Raw genomic sequence first — 12,652 nt, 5'->3', positions numbered from 1 at the left:
GACTGTGTGTTCTTTGTTGTTTGCTCGTCTTTGGGCACAATACTTTTTGGGGAGAGGCATGTTTTTTAAACTTTAATTTTTATTTCCATCATTGCAGCAACCTCTTCATTTATCTTTTTCATTTTCTCTTCTTTTCTAGCATAGGAATGTTCCTTGAGCAAAAACCAAGCTTAACTGACTAAAACTTTTGCCATCGAGTCGATTCCAACTCATAGTGACCCTATAGGACAGAGTAGAACTGCCCCATAGTGTTTCCAAGAAGCGGCTGGTGGATTCGAACCACTGACCTTTTGGTTAGCAGCCAGCTGCTTAACCACTGCACCACCAGGGCTCCAAACTGACTAAGGGAGGTAATGTAGGAGGAGCTAGCCCGGCTTGCTAGAAACCCTGTATCCTGTACTTCTTTTATGTGTATAGGATGCCAACCAGCAGGCACTCCAAAAATGCTTGTTGAATTAAATTGGTAAATCCAAGTTTACAAATAAGGGTGTTTTCCCAGTCTTTAGGTTGTTGTTTAGGACATATTAGTGTTGTGGAGTAATTAAAACCAACTGAATGAAGTTTTTTGAAGTCTTCAAAAGAACAACAGCAACCAAAAAAAACAAACGTTTTTCTAGGTTTTCCTTCTGTTGAGTTTGTTTGTAACCTTAAAGCAATCATGGTTTTGTTGGTGCCAGTTACTCTTACTCTTGGATTTTAAAATACTCATTAAATTAGATGCTGTAGTTTTAATTGCTGTTGAGTCAGCTCCCATTCATGGTGACCTTATGTGTAAATTAGATGAGACACTGAGAATTCAGAGAGCTCAGAGGTCACATCTTTTCAGGTTTGATGCCCCAGCCTAGATCATATTAACGTTTGCTAGAATTTCCTACATTTTCATGTTATTAATATACATCAGAAAGGTTAAAATGCTAGCTTATACCTCAACATTAAAATCATCAATATCTGATCATTGTTCATATTACACCACTGCATTCTAATTTGTTTTACGAGTACTATATAATTGGACTTAATGAACGTTTATGAAAGGACGGCACTTGTCTTAGTTATCTAGTGCTGCTATAACAAATACCACAAGTGGATGGCTTTAACAAAGAGAAATTTATTCTCTCACAGTCTAGGAGTCTAGAAGTCCAAATTCAGGGTGCCAGCTCCAGGGGAATGCTTTATCTCTCTGTTGGCTCTGGGGGAATGTCCCTGTCATCAGTCTTCCCTGGTTGAGGAGCTTCTTAGCACAGAAACTGCAGGGCCAAAGGACTCTTGTTTCTTGGTGGTATGAAGTCCCCTTGTCTCTCTGCTTGCTTCTCTCTTTTATATCTCAAAACAGATTGACTTAAAACATAACGTAATCTTGTAGATTTGAGTCCTGCCTCATTAGCATAACTGCCGCTAATCCCACCTCATTAACGTCATAGAGGTAAGATTTACAACACATAGGAAAATCACATCAGATGACAAAATGGTGGACAGTCATACAATACTGGAAATCATGGAGTAGCCAAGTTGACACACATTTTTGGGGACAACGTAATTCAATCCATAACAGCAGTGTACTGAGAGAAGTAGTAAACTGCTACTTCATGGAGTGAAGCTTTTCTGGACCTTATAGAAAAGAGAAAGTTAGATAACCACAGATGGCAAGGCTCAAAGCCTCCTCTCTAGTAACTTTGCCGGCTGAAATACTGATATGCTTCAACTCTCAGAGGGTATTCTTTTTTCTTTATCATCTTTTCCTCTTCTGTCTCCTGTGTGGTATATCCTAACCTGTACTTCACATACATTCCATCTAATAATTAATGTTCAAGAAACGTCTCTCTTTTGAGAATATCTCTATTTTATTATATTGACACAGGTTCAGATTAAGAAATAAAATAACTATACATGACAGAGAAAATAAATAGAAAATGAAATTTGTAATCTTAATGCTTCTCCTGACAAAGGGAACATTTCACACTAAATCATTAAGAGCTCATTAGTGCCCACATTTTACTGATTCCAGGTTCTGTATTCATCTGAGAGCCCAACCCAGGCCTGCACGAGAGGTTCCCCCTCCACCAAGGCTCCCATTTCCTCCTGAGGCCAAGCAGATGATGCCTTCTTTTATAGCCTCTGTCCTTCTTCTTCCCAGAAAACTCTCAGATACGTATCTTCTATTTTCTAGTGCACTTGGTGTTACTTCATTATTTCCTGAGAGGCAGTGTAGTGGACAACTCAAAGGCATTGCAGTCCATGAGCTGTGGGTTTGACTCCTGCTTTGCCATGCCAGCTGTCTAATCTTGGGTTTCTCAGCTCTTCTAGAATTGAGCTTCAGTTTCTTCAGCTGTAAAAATGGGGTTAGTATCATCTACCTCCCAGGATTGTTAGGATTAAATGAGAGTGTGAACCTGCTCAGCATAGGCTTGGCACATAATAGGTGCTTTGATACCCATTTTTCATATGTCTAATGTCCTATTGTGTATCTTGTATCTTATTATTTCTCCCTTAAGAAATAAAGGTTTTGGATCAAAAGTATTATTGCTAATTGCCAAATTTTTATTTCATCTAATCAGTAATACAGGAGGCAAAAAAGAATGGGATTGGCTTGGGAGAGGGTGATAAGGAGGTAAGCTGGGCCTTGAAGTAGGCTGTGCTCCGCATAGGGGAGCAAGACCTGCAGGGAAGGGAAATGGCATTAGCAAAAGCAGAGAGACAGGAAAATACAATACGTATTTGTGGAACCCAGTCAGCTAGAGTGGAGAGAAGAGCAGAAGGGTATATTGTGGCCAAATTGCAGAGCCTCTTAAATGCCATGCCAAAAAAGTTTGACTTCGACTTTTTGGGCAGAAGAGAATCATTGAAGATTTTTGAACAGGAGAATAACATGATAAAAAGTGTTTTAAGAAAACTAAAAACTAAACCAAAACAGCTCTGCTGCACCCAGCATGTAGAGTGCAGCATCCCATTTGTATCTCTGTGTATCTGGAAGATGTTCTGAGGCAGGCTAGACCCAGCAAAGGGTACAGAATTTATAAAACAGAGCCCCTGCTGACACAAGGAAAGTTACAATTTTCCACAAATCTAATGTAGTACTCTTTTGGTTGTAAGTGACAATAATGCACGCTCCTTAACTGGAAAAAAGAAATGTATTAGCTGATGTCCCTGGAAGCCCGAGGGCTAGACCCAGGGGTTCATACAATATCATTGAGACTCAGTATCTCAGTGATACTTTCCTTTGTGTTGACACCATGCTTAAACAGGCTTCCTCCAAGAGGAGGACTCCAGGCTCACATGGTCCTCAGGCTCACCACCTCAACTGGGGACACTCCCTTTCTTCCCCTTCCATGGGACTCTCCTTGGTCCTGCATGGGTCATGAACCCTCCTTGAACTGATCGCTGTTTCCAGGGAGATGAGGTACAATGATGGAAAATTCTGAGCCTGGGTCTATCCTGTGGGACAGAATGACAGCCTTACCAGGTTTAGGATGGGAGTGGGAGCCAGTTTTTGGAAACAGAAATTGCTGGGCAGGCAAAAAAAAAGCACCCCATGTGAATCATGTAAAGATGACACTGGTTAGAAGACAGGGGAATAGACCGTCCTAGAGGAAGTTGATAAGAGAAGGCATGGAAGAAGAGCTGCCGGCTGTAGAGGTAAAGATAGGAGTCAAAAAGTTGTTTAACTCTCCACGATTCTAACTTCATAATTCTGTTTCAGCTTTCCTTTAATTTTATTTTTCCTTTATTAAAAATTCTACTTCGATGGTAGTGCTTTTGGAGCCAACTATTCCTCACAGCCTCTGGATGAGAGTTGGCCAAGGTAAGCTAGCCACTGTTTAAAAGATATGATGGGCATGTGTTACTTTTGGATGGTTTCTATTTTAACCATCTTGAATGTTGTTTTGGAAATTTCTAATATAAAGCATATTATATCTTATAAAATGTAAATCTTTCCATGTATAAGCTTATATGAAAGTCAAAGATGAAAAGTTATTTAAATAAATCTAGATCTTCAAAGTTAAAACCAAATAGAAACATATTTGGAATACATTTACCAGCAGAGTATTCTAGTTTGATGTTCTTGTGTTTGAGACATGGAAAAATAAAATGCTTTTTCTCAGGGTATATTAGCTACTGAAAGGAACAAAAGACTCCACTAAAATGGTTATTTGTGCAGTAGATTTGATTTAGGGTCTCTTTGAATATTTTTTTACCCAATATAGACAGTGACAGAGTATAAAATTAGCTAAGTCAGACTGCTTGAAATGATACCATGGTGCAGTATCATTTTCAGATCACTAAGTCAGATTTAAGGAGCCATGGTGGAGCACTGGTTAAGCACTTGGCTGCTAACCGAAAGGTCGGCTGTTCGAACCTACCAGCTGCTCTGCGGGAGAAAGACGTGGCAGTCTGCTTATGTAAAGATTACAGCCTTGGAAATCCTACGGGGCAGTTCTGCTCTGTCCTATAGGGTTGCTATGAGTTGGAATCAACTTGATAGCAAAAAGTTCGGTGGTTGGTAAGTCAGATTTAGGAGGCATTTGAAAGGTAGATACTGAAAAAATTTAGCTCTCTGGGTTGAGGTCTACTCCCTATCCATTCTCTGGGTAAATACCTACTATGGATAATATATTCTGGACCTAGGAAAGGATATAAAGATGTATGACACCTGGCCTTTACCTCAAGGTCTTTAACTCCCCTCAAGAACTAATATGGAATGCAAGACGGTAAGATAAATACAATATTTTATTTTAAATCAGGAAAGGGCATCCTCAAACTGATATTCTCCTTTTTTGTGTCCAAGAAGAAATGTCTTATGCTTTCCAGAGCACTAGCATTATTCAGACTTATATTTTCATAAAATAGGTAACAGTCAAATTCCTCTTCATGGCCATCTATATGGGAATGTAAATTTTTGCATCCAGGATTGCCTAGGCACTCCCTACTCACACCCACACTGAGGATGTGTGATAAGCGGTAATTTCTTACATGTCTGGAGTGAGGCCCCATATCTCCTAGAGAGGAGTCAATCATAGATTTGAACTCTTTCAAAGGCTTTCAAAAGTCTTTGCCTTTTTTTTTTTTTAACTGCTCATACGCTCAGCAAAAGGAGCCCTGGTGGTGCAATGGTTAAGCGCTCAGCTGCTAACCAAAAGGTCAGAGGTTGGAACCCACCAGCAGCTCCGTGGGAGAAAAGACCTGGCGATCTGCTCCCGTAAAGACTATAGCCTGGGGAAATCCTATGGGGCAGTTCTGCTCTGTCATAGACAGTCACTGAGAGAATCTATTTGACGGCACGCAACAACAACAAAATGCTCATCAAGCTCATCCTAGACTCATGAATTTGTGGTAATTTAATCATGGAAATCAGAGATGGTAGCAACTGGAGAGATCATTCAGCCTGACCTCCTTTGAACAATGATGAGCAAAATGAGCGAGGCCTGGAACATTTTTAAGTGACTTTCCTCAGGTTTACAGCTGAGTGAGTAGAAGAGCCAGTTTTCAAACACAGGTCTGATGATGCTCTCCTTTGCTCCCTGTGGATTGAATTCTTTTTATTTCATGTTGTGCTGGTTTTTAAAGGCAGCAGCCTCCTTGGAAAGAAGAAAAGCATCCTGGATTCAGGCTAACATCTGCACTTAACAGGTACGTGGGCTGTTTCCTGGTAGAAATAGATGTTAAAGGAGAAGGCCAATCAATTTGATTGACTTGATATTCTTAACATATTATCGTGTGATAGCCAGAGCATGTTTATGTCAGTTGTGTTTATGTGAAATGTTAAAAAAAAAATCCCTTAGCATTTACTGAATGTTTAAGGGGGCAGCATAACAGTGTAAGAAGTGAGATCTGGAGTGGGACTACCAGGATTTGCCTCTTACTCTGTGACCTTGAGCAAGTTATTTAACTTCTGTATGCTTCAGTTTACTCATCTGAAAAATGGAGATAATAGTACCTTTGTCATGGGATGGTTATGAGCATTAAATAATACACGGGAAGGGTAAGTGTTCAGTAAATGTTAGCTATCATTATGATCACTTAGAGCCTGACTCCAGTAGTGTTTTACATATGTTCTTTTTTTCAATCCTGACAACACCCTACAAGTATGGGTATTATGTTCTGTTCTAAGAGGTTAAGTGACTTGCCCAAGGACACTTACTTAATATATGATGAAACTGGAATTAAAAAAACAGACTTTTAATAGTAGACAATTTCAAACATACACTACATCCCTCAGCTTAGTCCTTATCAATGTCCCTTATCAACATCCCATTGCCCACTCCCATCCTAAAACCGACTAGATATAGTATTTCACCTGTATAAGTATTTCAACAGTATAAGGCCCATAAGAGTCCTTTAAAAAAAAAAAAACTATCATGCCATCGTTATCCTTAACAAAATTAACAATAATTCCTTAATATTATCTAATACCCAGTCTATAATTAGGTTTTCCCAGTTGTCTCTCTGCATTTGATTGATAGTCCCTTGAGTCTCTTTGAAGCAGTAAAGGAACAGGAATCTGAACCCAGGTCTCTCTGACCCCAGAGTCCATAATCTTTCTCTTGCATCCCAGGGGTCTGAACTGCTACTTCTCTCTGAATGCAACACAGCCATGGTGCAGTCAGGCCTCATGGCTTCATACCACACGAGGCTGGCACCTGGAATGGACCACAAAGAGGCATTTTAGGCTGATTTGAACTTATCGAGTTGCTCACAAGTCCTGTTTATGGCAGAAAGTTTGACCCTTGACTGAGATAAGTAAATCATTCCTTGGAGCAAAGGCTGTGTATAAATTGGATACACTGTCTGGGAGAATTTCAGAAATTTGCTATTATACCCTGTTGCCGTCGAGTCGATTGCAATTCATAGCGACCCTATAGGACAGAGTAGGACTGCCCCATCAGGTTTCCAAGGAGCAGCTGGTAGATTTGAACTGCTGACCTTTTGGTTAGCAGCCTAGCTCTTAACCACTGTGCCACTGGGGCTGTATTCTAATATAGGAAGTTATAATAACTTCTTAACTAGTCTGCTGTTCTTAGTCTTATATCCCTCCAATCCAAGCAGTTCCCATACTTTTTGTCTTAGGACCTCTTTACCCTCTTAAAAAAACACTGAGGCCCTCAAAGACCTTTTGTTTATGTGGGTGTATTTATCAATATTTATCTATAGATATTAGAAATTAAATTGAGAGAGTTAAAAATATACTTAGTAATGCATTTAAAAGTAACAATAATAAACCTACTACATGTTAACATCAATAATATACATTTTTAAGAAACAATTATATTTTCCAAAAAAAAAATTTACTGAGAAGAGTGGCACTGTATTTTACAAATCTCTTTAAGGCAGCTTGATTCTCTGCTTATGTATTCAGTCTGTGGTGATATCACACATCTTATTGCTGGTGGAAAACTCCACTGTACACTCGAGAGAATGAGAGTGAAAAGGCAAATAACATCTTAGTATCATGTGGGCTGAGTGGTTAAGAGCTTGGCTGCTAACCAAAAGGTTGGTAGTTCAAATCTACCAGCCACTCCTTGGAAACCCTATGGGGCAGTTCTGCTCTGTCCTGTAAGGTTGCTATGAGTCAGAACCGACTTGACACCCAACAATAGCAACAGTTACGTTGAAAAATAGTCTTGACCTTGCGTTCCCCCTGAAAGGGTTTGAGAACCATTGCTATAGGTGATCCTTCACATAGGAACAGGTCTTCTCAGATGGAGAAAGCCTAGTGCAGCCACAGAAAATGATAATGGTCACCATGATCTTCTGAGTTGCAAGGAAGCGTAGGAAGGTCTTTAGAGGGCAGCCATGAATCTGAGGCCCGCCTTGTTGAAGTAGATCGTTATGCCATTAGTCACAAAGCATAAGGTCATAGAGTACAAATTATAAAGCCTGTTGGGGTGGGTGTTCCTCAGAGGCTGTTATTCATTTAAGGGACTTCAGGTCGGTCTAAACCCCTCATTTTGTGGATGATTGTAAATCAGTTTTTCTTGTCTTCTCTCCTGTTGCTAATATTCAGCAAAGAGTATGTCATTTTAACTAAGGAAATATGGATTTTCAGACAGCCTCTCTCCTCCCTTCCTTAGGACCAATTCTGATTCTGCTCTTCACACAAGTGCTCTGAGCACCAAGCCCCAGGACCCCTATGGAGGAGGGAGCCAGTCAGCCTGGCCTGCCCCATACATGGGTAAGACACACAGGCCCACTGCTAACAGCATCTGTGCTTTCTCATTCTGTCCAACAGGAACTGGAGGAGAAGAAAGCTTGAATGGTGTATGCACTTCCCTGATTTGGTAGTCTTCAGAGAAAAAGCTCGTGACAGGAAATGTTTGGTATTCATGATGAAATTAGAATGGAGCTCATGGTGTTGTGTACTCTGCCCTGCTTCTTCCACTGTTAGGTCTACCTTGTTGGCATCTCTGGCCCTCAAGCTTCCTCTCCTCCTCACCACATTTTCCTTTTGTAGGCCCTCATCATCTTTTGCATGGACTGTTAACAGTAACTTCCTACTGGGTCTCCTTACTTCCAGTCTTATATCCCTCCAGCCCAATTGTATGTTGGGTTCTCTGGGGGTCCCCTTTTCCTAACTAGGATCTGAACAAACTGAGAAATAAAACCAGAAGTGGCAGATGGGACTAGATACCACCTTTATTACTGACAACACCAAGTTGGTGGAAGTGACTTCTGTCCGCGGGGCTGTGGGCTGATTACGACTGAACCCCAGAATGAGGCAGACTCCTTCAGTGGCCGGCAGCACTGGCCCAGGTAGACCTTCCCCATGGAAGGAAGACTCAGCTAAGATTGAAGGGCAAGGAAGAGCAGAGGAGAAGGCATAGCCTCTGAGGGTAGGCACGGGCCTGAGCAGAAGAGGGAGCTGAACTAGAGTTGAGCATCACCTGCTCAGTTGTTCTTTCCCATTTTACTGGTCCCTTGGGGCAGAGTGAGAAAAGGGGTAGCAAGAGGCCAGGAGTAACCAAATGACTAGGAGTGGGGAAGTGGCATACTCACGCCATTCTGTTTCTCAGAACCCACATCTGACCATGTTACTGTCCTGCTCACAACCCTTTGTGTCACCCCCTAACCTCAAGGAGAAAGTCCAAATCCTTCAGTTTGGAATGTCACAGAGCTCCAGGATTTGGCCCTGCCCACCTCCCTCCCTGTTCTGTCCATCCACTCACCAGCCTCACTCCCCAAGTCAGCCACGTGATGTTTCATCCTGTTCCCATCTCTTCCTCTCTTAACTCTCTCCTGGCCTACCTGACCAGCACTCCCTCAGTCTGTAAGCCTCAGCTTGTGTCACCATTTCTGTGAAGCCATCCTTGACCTTCCTTCCCCTGCCAGCCCAAAACTACCCTCTCCCAGCCCATAATTACCCATGTCCTTCTTCTAGCCCGAAGCTCCTACTTACAGACGGCTGCCTTAGTACCTGTGGCACTTGGCTGCCTTTTTACATAGGCATGCTTCTCTCCTTCTGATTGGCTGTAGGTTTCTTGCAGAGAGCATCTTAGCAGTCTCATTATCTCCAGTATCTAGCACGGTGTCTGGCACAGGAGAGCCCTCCATGATGGAGAAGTGTGGTGAAATTAAACATTGGCTCATGAGTACACAGCACGTGCTAAAACACACTCTAGGTGCTAACATCTAACCTGTACCTGAAATGAGGCCAGTTCATTCAAGACAAATCCCAAGCCTGCCTTTCAGAGTTTATCATCTAGAAGAAACAATGGTCTTGAATTATCCGTTTCAAATGCAGACAGACCCTTGTCCACAAACTTTTAGGGCTATGTGTTGGTCTTGAAATAGGGGAATAAATACATCTTTGGCTGAGATAATACCAGCCCTTTGGTTTTCTTTATTTTTAGACTACTTAAAGCCTAGTCTCTGTTTGTTCCAAGGAGAACATTCATGGTCTTATTTCCTTGCATAGCATAGGGATTTAATAATAATTGTTGACTATATTTGTTCCCTTGGTGCGATTCAGAGATGACTACATTTCCTAAACGATGGCTTGCTTCTAAAGTATGAGCTTTCAGGATTGGTCAGGGACATCTTGCCATGTTTCCACACATGGAAATATGAAAGTGTAGTTGGCTTGGTAATGTTGGAATTGGATGTGAGTCCACTGTTCACTGTTTAGAGAAGAGCACTGGAATATATGGGAAGATGCAGTTTAGCTTTAGGATAGGTAGATATGGGAGTAATAACCAAAGCTAAGAAAACCAGAGACTGTAATCAGTGGGGGTGCCCATGAGTGCAGCAAAATCTTAGTCTTCCTGGACTGGAAGGGAACCAGATTGATAGATTTGACCCCAGAGCCCCAAGTGAAGAGCCGCATTTCGCCTCTGCCATTCCTTCCTTTGCATTGCCTTCTGTGCAAAGTTTAGATGTCTCTAGAAAGGGTCAGCAGCCTAGAGAAAACAAAAGAATCATAGGTAATTTAAGTAAGCAGTTTTTGAGGCTTGGATGCAAAGAGTGAAGAAAGTGATTAACCGAAGTGGAAGTATGAGTCAGAGTCGACTAGATGGCAGCTAACAACAGCATGCTAAGAGTGAGGTAGACTCAGGAAAGAGGTGAGAAATGTCAGAAGGTATAAGCGAGGATGAATAAGAAAGGCTAAAGAATATAAGTGCTGATCCAGGTACACCGAGCAGTCACAAAGTAGCTAGAGCAGGACTCCTGAGTTGAGAATTGTGGTGGTCTCTCCTTTTAAAATCAGCAGTTAAAAATGTTGGGCCACAATATCTGACAACCATGGAAGGTGGGATGACCTCCAGCTTGAATGGGTGAACTGTGGGCCTGCTTCTGCACCATGGCCCTGCAAGTATAGCAGAACTCAGAAACACATCCAAATATGGACGTGTTTACATGGGAAAGCCAGTTGTGTTTAAAATATTATTCAAGTCTCCAAGGATAGGAATTATTTCTGGAGAATTATATTTGTTGGTGGGAGCTATTTTGAATAGTTTCATGTATTTTTCCCCTGTAACTCATTTAAAGTTTTTCATTTTCTTTCCTTTTGGATTTTAAAAATATCTAACTAGCTTTGCAAAAAGTTATTTCGTATTATAGGACCAACCAAATAAAGTAAAGATTAAAAAAGTGATGGGAGAATGTAATTGAAGCCTAGAATTAGGCTCTATAGTAGAAGCAGTAGTAACTGTTCTTTCCCTGGGAATCTTTCCTGAGCATAGTAAATGGAGCTTCAATTAATGTTCCTGCTGTTTTTTTTCCCCTTTGGTTGTAAGCAGATGCTTGTGGAGCATTTTCTCATAGCTTAACTACACAAGCAATAAACTATGATACATTCATGAGTAGAGCTTTGTGTCCCAAGAAAATAGTGCCGTTGGTCTGATACATGTTTTATAATTTTCATAATGGTTTTTGGGTTGCATGGCAATTAGGTATAAATGCTAAGCAGTTGCTGTAAACGACAGAAATAAACTTTTATACAACAAACAAGATTTTTATCATGTTTTAATTATCCAGCATCTAGAGAGATAAATGTTGATCATTTCCTTGGCAGCATGTGCAGCTTCATTATCATTTCACACACACATGCACGTGGGCACACAGAGCCATAGATGCTGAGTGTCGCCGTCTTTGGAGACCACAGTCCTCAGCTCCTCCTCTGGGAACAGGACATGTCTTGGACCTCAGTGACTTTTCAACAGGCAGTACACGTTCACTTATATAGTTAAGGAGAATAATGTCAAATAACCCTGAAAGTAGTAAGCCTGTTAAATGACACTTGATCACAGTGATAGGAGAGCCAGAGAGGGGGTGGGGGCACAGCACCCCATGTCTAACGAGGAGCAAAAAGAGTGTCACCCAGATGGCAGAAGGGCCCAGAATGAGGAGGCTGAAAACCAGAGGCTTCTTTTAGGACACACTCTGGTTAAGCTCTCTACCACTTGCCTTCCCCTCTACTCAGCAGATGAAGACTGTGCTAGGAGTTATTTTGGATTCATCAGACCTGGGAGCGCATAGAGGGAGCATGGCCTCAGTTACGCTTACTAGGAGAGGTCAACCCCAGTGGTTCAGCAGCTGTGAGGTTTCCTGGAATACAGATGCAGGGACTAATCTCTGGTAGTGTATGTTTTCAGATATCCAATCACGACTCATTCCTTTTTCATTTTTAACCCTTTATTTATAATTGTATCCTATAATATTTTTTAGCTGGTAGTAAATATCCAGCCTTGGATATTTCAGTTATATGTTAACTTATCGCTTAGTGCTAACATATCTGTTATTGCCACCGCCATCCGCCTGGTCACCCAGACTCGAAACCTGGGAGTTGTATTTAATTACATCCATCCCTCACTCCTCACATTCATTGTCCTGTCCATTCAGTCCCTGCAGTGTGTCTCAGATCTGCCCCTTCTTTTCCACTCACTGTTGATATCCTACTTCTTTCCTTCTCACATACACTACTGTATTGGTTTTTTTTACCAGATCTGGTTCTCTTCTTTCAATCTATCTCGTTTTCTGCTGCAAGAACAGTTTCTCTAAAGCTTAGCTCTAATCGTGTCACTTCTCTAGCCAAAACTTTCCATTCCCCCACATCATGCCAAATGATAGGCAGACTCCTCCAGTCCAGCCTTATCTCCCCTTTCTCCCTCACCCATCTTGTGCACCATTCCCTGCCCCTGCTGTACACACCTTCTTCCTCTTCCTC

At 41.5% G+C, this 12,652-nt stretch overlaps 1 protein-coding gene across 1 annotated transcript in view; it reads left to right on the top strand.

Moving 5' to 3' along the window:
• The window catches only part of CRTC3 (CREB regulated transcription coactivator 3), a 108,239-nt gene that overhangs the window by 68,509 nt on the left and 27,078 nt on the right, over window positions 1–12,652 (top strand). The window contains exons 3-5 of the mRNA XM_023725962.1: window positions 3,735–3,796; window positions 5,560–5,622; window positions 8,064–8,164. Of these exons, the coding sequence (XP_023581730.1) occupies window positions 3,735–3,796; window positions 5,560–5,622; window positions 8,064–8,164 (226 nt within the window). The remainder of the gene's footprint in view (window positions 1–3,734; window positions 3,797–5,559; window positions 5,623–8,063; window positions 8,165–12,652) is intronic.

Source organism: Trichechus manatus, unplaced genomic scaffold, assembly GCF_000243295.1.
Source record: "Trichechus manatus latirostris isolate Lorelei unplaced genomic scaffold, TriManLat1.0 scaffold00009, whole genome shotgun sequence".
Lineage (NCBI taxonomy): Eukaryota > Metazoa > Chordata > Mammalia > Sirenia > Trichechidae > Trichechus > Trichechus manatus.
The sequence above is the reverse complement of the archived record's forward strand: the minus strand, read 5'-3'. Positions and strand labels throughout refer to the sequence as shown.